Below are 13799 nucleotides of genomic sequence, written 5' to 3'. Positions count from 1 at the left end.
GTTACTTATGGCAGGAATATTAACTATGTCAATAACAATAAATGAAAATAGGTTAAATCTCCATTAAGAAAAAAATTTCAAACTATTAAAAATAAAATTCTGCATGAGGCATGATCTAAAACAAAATGTCAAGTCAAGAAAGAATGTATTTGCAGACGGCAACTACTAACAAAAAAGGCAGTATGAAACAAAGTATCACTCAGAAGCCTGGGAGCACAGAAGAGCAGTTTTATTGATAAAACTGCCAGGAACACAATCACAAACCAAATGTGCTTAATACCGCTTCGAAATAATGAAACTCAGTTACTTTTTACATTAAATATGAAGAAAAACATTGTTTCTATTTGTTGCAAAAAAAGTTTACAATGTTTCTAAATCATGGAGAATATGGCTAATGCACATCCTAAAAAGAGTAGGGTCTACTTATATAGAAAACAATGTGGCATATTAAATGCATGCCAGATCTATGTTTAACTACAAACATACTGAAAATTTTAGTATTTTTACTAAAGATTTGCAGATTAAATAAACCATTCCCTGAGCTACAGTAATGACACTGTTTCATCAGCACAAACAAGTCATGAACTCTTTCCATACTGAACACAACGAGAGGCAGTCATAACAAAGGCTGACAAATTAAAAGAATAGAGAGAAATCTGAATGGAAGGCCATACAAGGCTTGGCTTAGAAATACGGATACTTCTTATTTTTATTGAGCAAAGTCTAAATCAACCTAAAACCAAGCAACTGAATCTTTCAATTAGCTATTTCCCTCCATTCAGTCAAGTTTTATAAATAGCTTCCTTTCTAAAATGATTACAAATTCTTTAACTCTTAAGGCCAAAATCAGAACCCGCTAAATTCCTTTCCTTATTGTACTGTAGAAAAAAACCAAAGCTCTAAATGACCTTGACTGTAAAAAGATCAGATTACAAAGGGAAACCACCAAACTGCGTATTTTCTTCCTTTGCTCCTCCCTCCACTGCCCATCAGAAAGTATCTGAGGCACTTTTTGCATAGCTCTGGACCAGGGGTCCCCAAACTAAGGCCCGCGGGCCGCATGCGGCCCCCTGAGGCCATTTATCCGGCCCCTGCTGCACTTCTGGAAGGGGCACCACCATCTCATTAGCCAAAAGCAGGCCCATAGTTCCCATTGAAATACTGGTCAGTTTGTTGATTTAAATTTACTTGTTCTTTATTTTAAATATTGTATTTGTTTCCGTTTTGTTTTTTTACTTTAAAATAAGATATTTGCAGTGTACATAGGGATATGTTCATAGTTTTTTTTATAGTCTGGCCCTCCAACGGTCTGAGGAACAATGAACTGGCCCTCTGTGTAAAAAGTTTGGGGACCCCTGCTCTGGACCTTGGTTAAATTCCCTATCACCTTCTGCTCACTGTAACCCTCCCCCCATTACTTTATGCACAGCTGCTTCCCTTCATAATAAAATGGCAGAGAAAGAATGACATTACAACAGGGATAGTACAGAACAGTCCATTATTTTGGCCCACAGATGGAATTTAGGACAAAAAGCTTTGTTAGCACAATGCCAGATCATTGATCAACACCAGCTATGGCAGGAACTAGACCCGATTTTCACAAGCTTTGAGACTTGTGAAATACTAGGCAGAAATTTAGAGCGTTGGCCTGTTGTGTGGAAGTCCCAGGTTCGACTCTGGATGAGGGCATAGGGGAGAAGTAACCATCTGCTTCTCTACCCATCCCCCTCCCCACTCTTTATTTCTCTCTCTCTCTCTACTCCCACAGCCATGGCTCAAATGGTTTGAGCAAAAGTTGGCTCTGGGCGCTGAAGATGGCTCCATGGTCTCACCTCAGGTGCTAAAATAAAAACAGCTCAGTTGCCAAGCAATGGAGCAGCGGCCCAGACAGGCAGAGCATCTTGTGGTAGGGGGCTTGCCAGGTAGATCCCAGTCAGGCCACATGCAGGAGTCTGTCTCTCTGCTTCCCCACCTCTCACTTCATATATAAAAAAAATTTTTAATTAAAAAAACTATAAAGCAATTTGTCATAGGAAATCACTTTTGGTTTGAATATTCTTTTTAAAACATTCTACAATATTTTACACCGAATTTCTGTGAAAATGTATATCTTTAAATTCCATTTTTTACAACACGTTTCTATCTGATCTGAAAGATCTTTTCAACAAGTACAGTAAGCTGAATTGTCATTCCCTGCTCAAAACCCTCCAATAGCTTCCCACTACCACTGCTCACCCCAGAACTCCGTAACATTTTAAAGGGCAGAACCTCTTTGGATAGATTTTTATTCAAAAGTCCTGCAAGTGAAAGTGCCGAAAGTGCAGCCAAAAAGGCAAACACAGGTGATGATTAAATGAAAAATACGTAACGTTAAGCTTAGGTTAAGTTTAAAGTTAAGAAAGTGCGTATTTTTACAATTAAGTATTTGTGGTTTCATTTTAAGTAAAGAAGTGCAGTTTTAGTTTTGTTTAAAGTAAAGAAAATGCAGTTTTAGTTTACATTTAGTGTTAAGAAAGTACAGTTTTAGTTTATGTGTCTACAGTGCCTGCTTCCCTTCCTCCCTCCCTCCTCCTCCGCCATTCACCTCAGTTAGCCGCACTCGTCTGTCTCCAAGGTAAGAATACAGTACTAAATATAAATAACACTTTTTTCTTTTATTTCATATATTTTGTCATGCATTGGTAAAGTATACATGTGTGTTTCTTAATTACAAATGTGTTTTTTCATAATTTAGGATGGTTTGGGGATGTTTCACAGGGCTGGAACAGATGAACTCTATTTCAGTTATTTTAAATGGGAGAAATTTGTTTGATATATGAGTTGACTGACTTACGAGCTCGGTTACAGAACGAATTAAACTCGTATCTCAAGGTACCACTGTACTCAGGTTCATAGCTAATATGGAGGTGGTGGGGGGAGAACTTAGCCTTTTGCTAAGCCTCGAACTGACAAAGGCTTTTTGTCACTTGCAGTCTACCACACTTAATAAATTCAACAAACATCTGGAGTCAAATCTTACAGGGAATTCTAAAGTTAATGAATGAAGCAAAAATCACTGTCAAAATTATTTTTAAAAATTCTTTGGAAAAGCACCACACAGGCGACGCAAGGTTAAGTACCATTATCTCCATTTTCCATAAAAGGAAACTGAAGCCCAGAGAGATTTCAAACTCCAGCAATCTGACTCCAGATTGTCTAAACCTAACTTCTTTACTGCACAAACTGTCATCCGCACTTTATGAACATGAATCTTTACCAGTAGAATCACACCCAGTTTCACTCTGGAACTGAAATAAAGAAAACAGACTCAGCTACCATCTTACTCACCACTACCAACTCCAAGAGGAAAGGTCATTAACTAAAAAGACAGAAGCATTAGATCAATTAGATCTTTTTGCCAAGAAAGTATAATTGCGTTGATTGTAGGTAAGAGCACATTTGCTGTGCTTCTACTGTGCCACCATCATGACGGTCTTCATCCTGAAGGAACAGAGGCCAGTGCAGGGGACAAACAAGTAGACACTGGCGGCCTCTCAAAAAGAACTTTTTATTACTGATCAAAACACCGAAAGCCCGGGTCACATAAAAAAATGTACATTAGGTGATGAGTAAATTGCACAACTAGTATCCAAAATATTGTTAGTCCAAAGAGTAGGCAGCAACTGCAAACACACACAAAACTACTTGGGTAAACACAAGGCTTAACAAACAAATAACTCAGCTAATAAATTAAAAGTTAACGAGAAATATAGTATAAATAAATATGTACGTCTTCTGTTTCTTGAGCATTGTGTTGAAATTGGTCAAACAAGAAGCAAACCTAGGAGCCTGTCCCCAGCTCTCCCAGAGGCAAATCGACTTTGTAAAACAAGTAACACTTATAGATCAAAACTACATACTGCCCTGGCCGGTTGGCTCAGCGGTAGAGCGTCGGCCTAGCGTGCGGAGGACCCGGGTTCGATTCCCGGCCAGGGCACACAGGAGAAGCGCCCATTTGCTTCTCCACCCCTCCGCCGTGCTTTCCTCTCTGTCTCTCTCTTCCCCTCCCGCAGCCAAGGCTCCATTGGAGCAAAGATGGCCCGGGCACTGGGGATGGCTCTGTGGCCTTTGCCTCAGGCGCTAGAGTGGCTCTGGTCGCAACATGGCGACCCCCAGGATGGGCAGATACTGAGGTATAATCCTGGTAAATTAAGTAGAATCTAAAAGTAAGAAAGTAATCATGATTTGACAGTCAGTGAAAAGTTACAAAAATCTCTTCTGGGCCTAACCAGTAGTGGCAAAGTGGATAAAAGGCCCAGAATGCTGAGGCTGCTGGTTCGAAACCCCTGAGGTCACTGGCTCCGAGTGTGAGCTTTCTGCAGGGTCGCTGGCTTGAGCAGGCGGGATCAATCTACAGAATCCTAAAGCTCACCAGCTTGAGTCCAAAGGTCGCTGGCATAAAAAGCCCAAGGCTGCTGTGGCTGAGCAAGGGGCACGGGCATATCCCAGTCAAGGCACCTGCGAGAAACCCAACGTACAACTAAAGTGAAAGCCACTAGGAGTTGATGCCTCTCACTCTCCTCACTTGGAGAGAGTGAGTTGATGCTTCTTTCTCTCCTCTTGTAATCACTCACCTCTCCCTCCCTCGCTCTCTCAAATAATAATAATAATAATAATAATAATAATAATTTGCTCTAAAATAAAAATTACTAACAAAGACAGCCAAAAAAGGAAAATTTTTCAAGATGAAAAACAACTCTAAAAGGGTCTTATTGAGCACAGAGAAGAAATTCAGAAGACCAGAAAGGGACTTTAAAATAAGCCCTGCAGTAATATGACATTGCAGAAAGCTTTCATTGGTACATATTTGGCAGTAAGAAATCACTATAAACTCTTAGCAAGTACTTATAAAGTATCTTGATGATCACATATAGTCAGTGTTAAAGAAAATGAGCTAGAATTAGGTACATTAATTAACCCATATATGAGAAAAATGAGTGCCTGTTAAAATATGAGGTGGTTCAATAATGCTTCTCTTAAATGATCTTATTTTTACCAAATTCCAAAAGTATATTTATTAAATTTAAAGCCCGGCTTTACAATAGTATTCAATTCTGAAATGCTGCATAAGAAACAATCTCTCAATACTTTATTGACTAGTTGTTACTTTTATATGAATCAGACCCAGGATAGTAAAAAAATACCTAAGATAATGTCATTTCCCATATTGTATCCTGAAATTTAAAAAATCTACAACAAACCCTACATACTAAATTATAATACAGCGCACTCTTTACCTAGGAACCTACTTGTAAAAATGCTGCTCTTCAGCATGATGACTACGGTTCATACAAAATCAAGTGACATACAAAGAATGCCTAGGCCTGACCTGTGCTGGCGCAGTGGATAGAGTGTCAACATGGCATGCTGAGGCTGCTGGGGTGAAACCTGGGCTTGCCTGGGCAAGGCACATACGGGAGTGGATGCTTCGGCTCCTCCCCTCTTCTCTCTAAAATGAACTTTAAAAAAAAAGAAAAGGAAAAAAGAATGCCTAAATGAGAATTAAGACTGTTATACCAATTTCCAGTATCAATGTGTAGAATAAAAATAAAAACTGGAAATTTTGAAAAAATATTCACCTTGTGGAAGTATAATATTTATAAATGTCAAAGAATGAAGGTTCATTGGTTCACTGACTCAATACCAGTATGTGCTGGGCATTGTATTAGGCTGAGAATACAATGGTAAGAAAGATAAAGCCATTCTAGTGTTCAGACTCAAGAGTACAGCAGGAAAGATACGAACAAGCGGCCCTAGATCACGTGAGAAGTGCTATAGAAGGAAAAGCTCAGCGGCATGTGATCACATGGTGCACACTTAGGTAGAGCAGGGTTTCGGAGAAAGTGAAGGACCTGCCTGTTGTGACTTGAAGGCAGTGCTCACAGAACGTCCAAGGCCAGAAACAAGAAGTGGCAAGAGAAAGTGAAGAGGAAAGCAGGACCCAGATTATGGAGGGTCTTCAACTGTGAGTTTTAATGTTATCTTGCGGGCAACGCAGGAATATCACTTAACTGTTTTAAGCACAGGGCTGCAGGATTTACTCTGATAGTGACAAAATGGACTGGAGAAGGGCAACAGAGTAGCAGATATTCCGCTGAGAAACAATGGCAGTGGGAACGGAGCTGCAGTCAGATTTTTAAGAACCAAAATTTTCTGGAAGCTTTACTAGGACTGGATGTGGAGAGAACACGAAGAGTAAAAAGTCAGAGATGATGTCCATGATTCTGGCTTGGGAAATCAGATGCACATGACTGATAAGGGGTATCCTCAGGAAAAACAGGAGTCTGGGTGTGAAATACCTGTGAAATCATGAAGTGAAGACTCCCTCTAAATGTGGGCCTCTTGAGAGTTCTGGGCTATAGACAAGAAATTAGGGAGCCATCAGAATAGACATGCTGGAGGGCAAGCAAGCATCCAGTGAAGGCGGGGCATAAGAACGCCTAGGACAGACCACGAGTCATCAAAAGGAAGAGGCAGAGAAAGAACCTGGAAAGCAGACTAAGTAGAATCTACAGAGGAGATAGCACAAAGTTAAAGGGGGGGGGGGGGGTGAAGGAAGGAGAGGAAGGAAGGAGAGGAATGAGAGGAAGGAGAGGAATGAGAGGAAGGAAGGAGAGGAATGAGAGGAAGGAGAGGAAGGAAGGAGAGGAATGAGAGGAAGGAGAGGAAGGAAGGAAGGAGAGGAATGAGAGGAAGGAGAGGAAGGAAGGAGAGGAATGAGAGGAAGGAGAAGAAGGAAGGAGAGGAAGGAGAGGAAGGAGAGGAAGGAAGGAAGGAAGGAAATAAGAATATCATGTCTCAGAAGCTACAGTAAAAGTTATGAAATCAAGAAAAGACAATGTAGCCCTGGCTGGTTGGCTCAGTGGTAGAGCGTCGGCCTGGCGTGCAGGAGTCCCGGGTTCGATTCCCGGCCAGGGCACACAGGAGAGGCACCCACCTGCTTCTCCACCCCTCCCCCTCTCCTTCCTCTCTGTCTCTCTCTTCCCCTCCCGCAGCCAAGGCTCCATTGGAGCAAAAGTTGGCCCGGGCACTAGGGATGGCTCCATGGCCTCTGCCTCAGGCGCTAGAGTGGCTCTGGTTGCAACAGAGCAATGCCCCAGATGGGCAGAGCATCTCCCCCTGGTGGGCGTGCCAGGTGGATCCTGGTCGGGCGCATGCGGGAGTCTGTCTGACTGCCTCCCCGTTTCCAGCTTCAGAAAGATTAAAAAAAAAAGAAAAAGAAAAGACAATGTGAAATATTGCCTAGAATCACATAAGACTGAAAGGTGTTCACTCAACTTAATTAATTGCAGATGACTCAGTCTTCGACCCATTAAAATTTTTACACACATTTCTCCCTTCCCATTCTAGAGGGCTGACCTAGGTTAGTGGTTCCTAACCATTTCATGGGTGATAACCCACCCGTGTAATATATAAAAAAAAGTTGAATATTAAACAACCAATCAATGGGAAAATTTTTTAAAAAGTTGAACACTAGAATAACTATTTTTTTTGAGAGTATGTTTATCAAAGCTGCGGACAGTAAACAGGGAAGAGCGTCGGACAGAAAAGGCAAAAGGAGAGCCTGGGTGGGCTTTCTTTAAGCCCTCCAGAAACAGGAGAAAGGGGGCCTTGGAGACAGGTTCAGGGATTTAACAGGGATAAGCCGCTGCTGCCTGCCACTCTCCTGGCTGCAAGTATGGTGGGGACCGCTAGGGGTTTAGAAGTGTTCACACGAAGAAAAGGCATTCATTGGGCGTGCTCCAGAAACAGTCTACCAAGAATACTTTTTTATAAGATCAAAAAACAAATAAAAAGCACCTAACCAGGCAGTGGCGCAGTGGATAGAGCGTCGGACTGGGATGAGGACCCAGGTTCGAAACCCTGAAGTCACCAGCTTGAGCGCGGGCTCATCTGGTTTGAGCAAGGCTCACCGGCCCATGGCCACTGGCTTGAGCAAGGGGTCACTCGGTCTGCTGTAGCCCCCCAGTCAAGGCACATATGAGAAAGCAACCAATGAACAACTAAGGTGCCTCAACAAAGAACTGACTCTTCTCATCTCTCTCCCTGTCTGTCCCTATCTGTCCCTCTCTGTCACACACACACACACAACAGATAAAAAGCAACTATGAAGAAAATGCTTTTAATGCACATTTTTTTAAAATCACAAGTTTGGCCTGACCAGGCGGTAGCACAGTGGATAGAGTGTCGGACTGGGATGCAGAGGACCCAGGTTCGAGACCCCGAGGTCACCAGCTTGTGTTGGCTCATCTGGTTTGAGCAAGAGCCCACCAGCTTGAACCCAATGTCACTGGCTCCAGCAAGGGGTTGCTCGGTCTGCTGGGGGCCCATGGTCAAGGCACATATGAGAGAGCAATCAATGAACAACTAAGGTGTTGCAACAAGCAATGAAAATCTAATGATTGATGCTTCTCATCTCTCTGTTCCTGTCTGTCTGTCCTTGTCTATCCCTCTCCTCTCTCTGACTCACTCTGTCTCTGTAAAATAAATAAATAAATAAATAAATAAATAAATAAATAAATCAATCAATCACAAGTTTGAAAAAGAACTATCTAAGACATCTGTGCAGTCAGGATACCAGGCCCAGTGTGTATGTGGGTGTGGTGGGATGATCACTCAGGTCCAGAGAATGAGAGCCCTACGGATAAGATGATCTTCAAGAACTTTGTGACTTTGAGAATTCTTCAAGTTTTTTTAAATTACTGAATCAATGTCATTTCACGGTAGGTTTTATAATGGTCCAAACTGGAACATGAGTTAGTACTTTTAAGTACAGCAGTCCTGCCTTATCTGTGGTTTTCCTCTCCAAGGTTTCAGTTGCCAGCTTTGGAAAATTTTCTCAGTCAAGGACATCATCTGCTCCTGACATCCAACCATTGACATGGTCATGGCTCAATGAGCCAGGATCACCCAAAGCAGATAATGCTCCTTCGGATGTAGGATTAGGCCTTAGCTTAGGTCTTTAGGTCTATGTCATTCACCTCACTTTGCCTTACCAAGCAGGCATTTTATCATCTCACATAATAAGGGTGAGTAGAATACTGTAAGATACTGAGATAAAGAGATTCTCACCACATTCACATAAACTATATTACAGTATATAGTTATAACTGTTCTATTTTGTTATTAGTTACTATTGTTAATCTCTTATTGTACCTGATTTATACATTAAACTTCGTTAGTATATATACAATATAAAAGACATAGTAGAGATGGTTCCTGACTCAACAGTGGTTCGACTTGTATTTTCAATTTTATGAAGGTATGAAAACAATACGCATCCAGTAGAAACTGTACCTCAAACTTTAAATTTTGATCTTTCCTCGGCTTGTGATATGTGTATGATACTCTCGTAATACAGGGCAGTAGCAGTGAGCCACAGTTCCCAGTCGGCCACACAATCACGAGGATAAAGTGATATTCTACAGCACACTGGTAAATGCCTTTTTGACTTACAATATTTTCAACTTAGGATAGGTATATCAAGATGGAAATCCATCCCTAAGCTGAGGACTATGTGTAAACACAGGGTTCAGTTCTATCTGCATTTCAGGCATCCAATGAGGGTCTTGGAATGTATCCTTTGCAGACTATTGTATCTCAATGTTTAATGCTGTTAGTGTGGTTAGATGCCTTTCTCTAGTGAAATTCTAAATTTTATATTAGTTAAACAAAAAATATATTATATACTTCTCTTTTTCATTATAAGTGCTTGCTATCCCAGAAAAGAAGATAATTGGATCTACTCTAGACTGCACATGAAAATCTGAAACCCAATAAAATAATCTCAGTAATTTTATTAGTTCATTTTACATAAAGGCAAACATAAGTCCAAAGACAGAAAACACTGGTTTTCCATATTATTCACTGATATTGGACCCTGAACTGCTATCTGTCCATTTCTTCATTCCCCTAAAAATTACTGCTATTGTTCAAGTGGAGAAAGAACAGTTCGGGCATCAGGAGTCTGCAAGTATTTTCATTAGCTGAAACAATGATTCCTTAAATACAAAACCCACTGAGGATACAATGTAAAGGTGCTAGTCAAATACAGAGCAATTTCTCCAGCCAGACAATAAACAAAGTTACAATTAGGATCAGTTATATTTAGATAGTCTAATAATAACTCTAAGGACTAGACCATAAAAAAAGACAAGTCTTTTAAGTATTTATTGCTCACAAATAGTTAAAATATAAATTTCTATTAAAAAATTAAATAAGTATTCTTACTGTTGCTTCACTAAAGAATCATCTAGTAATTCAAAGCAAGATTATTGGCACAAGCCCACAAACTCCACAAGGTACACAACAGTATGTGCCAGTTTTATTTTGAGTCAAAATAAAATTGTAATGAAATGTCAAAACCTAGTTCATATATAGAAATGATTATTACAGAACTGAGAACTTTTATGTATTTTTCATTCATCCACTATTTTTCTGTGATTAAAATTTAAAAAATGAAATAGGAAATGACCAGAGTAGTTCAGACAATGATAATAACAAGTGATGACTAATTCAAAGAATACCCTGAGTACCTATCATTAGCAGCACTCAGAATCTCTAGTTAGGGCTGGCAGAAATTGAGATGTAATTTTTAATCCACTTATTCTACAGGATGACACTAAGGCTAGAGACATAAAATGACTTTCCCAAGGCAACTATGTTGCAGAACATTATAATGCACACATCTAGTTCTCACAGTCCTTGTGTTCTTCCACCATACTGTGATGAGTCTTTAAAAAAAAAAAAAAAAAAAAAAAGGCCCTGCCAAGGTAGCTCAGTTCTTTGAAGAATCGTCCAGATATGCCAAAGTTAAGGGCTGGATCCCCAGTCAGGAGCACATAAAAGACATCAACCAGTGAACGTATAAGTGGAACAACAAATTGATTTCTCTCCCTCTCTTAAATCAATAAAAATAAAATATTTAAAAATAAATGTTTTACTCTCCTATTGGAAATATTATCTGGCTCTCTTGTGCCTAGTATGACTGACATAGAGTAAGCACTAAACTATGGTAGTTCATTCGCACATCTTAACTTCCTTTAAAGCTAATTTGACTTAGTAAACCGTCTTCGACATGAATACTACAACCTGGAAATGACTTCCAAATGTATACAACTAAGAGTTATTTGGCCAAAGATTTCTCTGACCTTTGATTTACTCTGGAACTGTCATTGTACAATCCCAGACTCAGATATAAAACCCTCCACCCCACCCCACCCTTGTATTGTTAAATGCAGCCTAGCAAGCCACCCCTCACCCCGCCCACAGCTGTTACATACCAAGAGGATTCAATAGTTCAACAAAACCATACAAAGCAGTTCACCAGATATGCCAGCGCCTCACCTAATACTAGTAGAGAATCTGTTTCAGGTACATCAGGCTTGGTCACGCATATTTCACGGTAAAATAAAAAACAAATTTAAGACGTTTCTATTCAAAATGTTTTAAGAACTGACTCTCACAGATAAAAAGCCAATGAACACCATCTCACTCTGTAAATCAACAGGGTACTTACCTATCCCCCCACCCTAAACCACTTTAAAAAAAGAGGGTGAGTTGCTCGTTATTAAAAGGATTATTAGCGATTAAGTTCTAGGCCTTGGAAATCGCCAAAGCAATTCTCATCACAACTACTAACCGTTAATAGAATCTGCTTTCCTTCACTAGGTAATACAATCATCACCGCTATACATGATCCCCGTACCCACAACGCTAGGGATAAATGCTGTGTCACCGAGAAAAATGTTTTTCTGAAACCAAAAGAAAGGTGTCAAAGAGTGTGGCTGACCTGTGCCCTCGGGCTACTCCGCTCCCTACAAAGGCAGACAGAAAGGACTCCCTAAGCGCACGTGCTGCCTTCGGACGGGAGCCCCCTGACCGGCCCCAGGCGCCCGGCAAAGGCTGCGCCCGCTGGGTTCCACCTCCACCGCCCAGGGCTGCTTCTCACCATTTCCAGGTGAGCACCGGAGCCTTCGGCGTGTCCGCTGCCCGGGGCCGGGCTGGCCCTGCCCTCCGGGGTCTTCCGTTCGCTGTTGCGCTTCAGTCCGCCAGCGTCGCCTCGACCCCCGGCCTCTCGGCGCCGCCGCTGCCGGCTCCACAGGTACATGGCACCTGCGCCCAGCAGCAGGGGCGCCCCGACCGCCAGCGCCAGCTGCCATCGCGGCAGGCTCCCCGGGCCCGGGCCCGCAGTCGCGCCGCCGCCCACCCCGCTCCCGGGGCCGGCCGCGGCCGCGGCGACCACCGCCGCCTCTACGGGCTTAGAGGCGGCCATGACGAGTGTCCTCCGCCACCGTCTCTCTGCAGGTGGCGGGCGCCACAGTCACCAGTTAGCGTGCGAAGGAGAACCGCAGGGAGGGAAGGAAGGCACAGAACGGGCGCGCACGCTGGGAAGCTCGAGCGCACGGCGGAAAAGGGCCAAAAGTCACCGGAAGCCCACGGCATGCCGGGCCAGGCCGGGTAGCCCTTCTCCTCCCTTCTTAACCGTGAAGGGGGAGGAGGAGGAAGAATCACTTCCGGGTAAAGGGGAAGCGCGCAAGGCGCGCCCGAGGCGGTTCTCTTTCTTTCCTTTCACATGGCTGCTGTTTCTAGACTGTCTTCTGGGGTCGCGGGCCTCCACTGGTATCCGGGCCTAGCGAAGCGAGGAGCGCCGCAGATACAGTACGAGAGTGTTATGGTGCGCAGGCGCTGGGAGCAGCGAAAGGCTCTGCAGCGGCCCTAAGAATGGGCGAGAGTGGCGGAGGAGTTGGGAAGGTTATTGGCTGGCAGGGGTGGTGGGCGGGGCGTAGGCCGAGTTGCTCAGTTTATTGGTGGAATTTAGATCCCTGGTTTTTTAGCTACCGCCACGTTGGCGCTTCTGAGGGTCCAGTGGCCTTCTGCTCGGATGTCTGTCTGCGTGTCCTGGAAACAAAGTTATTGGAAAGACTTTTAAACGTGTGAGAGGAAAGAGCTCAAAGCTGAAGATAACCTGCTGTATTACCGACTTTATCTGTACCATGGCCAGATTTTAGTTTGGACGAATTTCAGATTATTGGGGCAACAAACTGATGGCAGAAATCAGACTGGGTGGAAACCGGCAAATCTAGGTTGGCTCAGTAGAAACGTCCTGAAGCGGGTCTCTGCGGCTCCTCGTCTTCATCAGTTGTGAAAGCGATGTCTGTGTGTTAGTACCCGATTCTCGAGCTGAGTGAAGAGAAACGCGAACACGCACAGTCACCACCTTTTCTTGACAGAGTCGCATCTCGTTCTGCACTTCCTCTGGCACCACAGCCCACCCCCGCCCTCTGGCATACCCGCCTCCCCAGCGCTCTGATCCGCCCAGTGTCCTTGCGTTGCACTGGATGTCCGAGTCCTTTTACCTCATTCCCAAGTAGAAATTTCAGTTCAGAGCTTTCACATATATGGCTTTGTCAAATCCTTTCACTGTGCTCTGTTCCAGATCTCTTAAAAAAAAAAAAATTAAAAAAAATTTCCAGGAACTGTTTGGAATTCGTGGTATTTTTTAAGAAGAAAAGTATTAATAGAGAATCAGAATTCAGAACTATAGCTCCCCATTTCAGGTATACTGGTATGCAGACTTTTATATTAGAAATTTACAAATGATCAATTTGTACTTTGGGGTACAACTGAGTATACTCAACATCACATTAGCACTACATAAAGATCGAAAGATCATTGATTAAATGGCCTAATTTGAAAGTTTCAGGATCATTGCTTTTCTCTTGCTTCATATAGGTTCCAATTAGTAAATTACTTTAAGG

The 13799-nt window shown here is 42.6% G+C and overlaps 1 protein-coding gene across 1 annotated transcript in view; it reads right to left on the bottom strand.

Annotated features, from left to right (window-relative positions):
• TOMM70 (translocase of outer mitochondrial membrane 70) overlaps positions 1-12759 on the bottom strand; it is a 49680-nt gene extending 36921 nt beyond the window's left edge. The window contains exon 1 of the mRNA XM_066346958.1: positions 11990-12759. Within this exon, the coding sequence (XP_066203055.1) occupies positions 11990-12313 (324 nt within the window). The 5' untranslated portion in view covers positions 12314-12759. The remainder of the gene's footprint in view (positions 1-11989) is intronic.
• Between the last annotated feature and the right edge of the window lie 1040 nt (positions 12760-13799).

The sequence above is a fragment of the Saccopteryx leptura genome, chromosome 8 (assembly GCF_036850995.1).
Source record: "Saccopteryx leptura isolate mSacLep1 chromosome 8, mSacLep1_pri_phased_curated, whole genome shotgun sequence".
NCBI lineage: Eukaryota > Metazoa > Chordata > Mammalia > Chiroptera > Emballonuridae > Saccopteryx > Saccopteryx leptura.
This window is presented reverse-complemented; position numbering and strand designations above follow the sequence as displayed.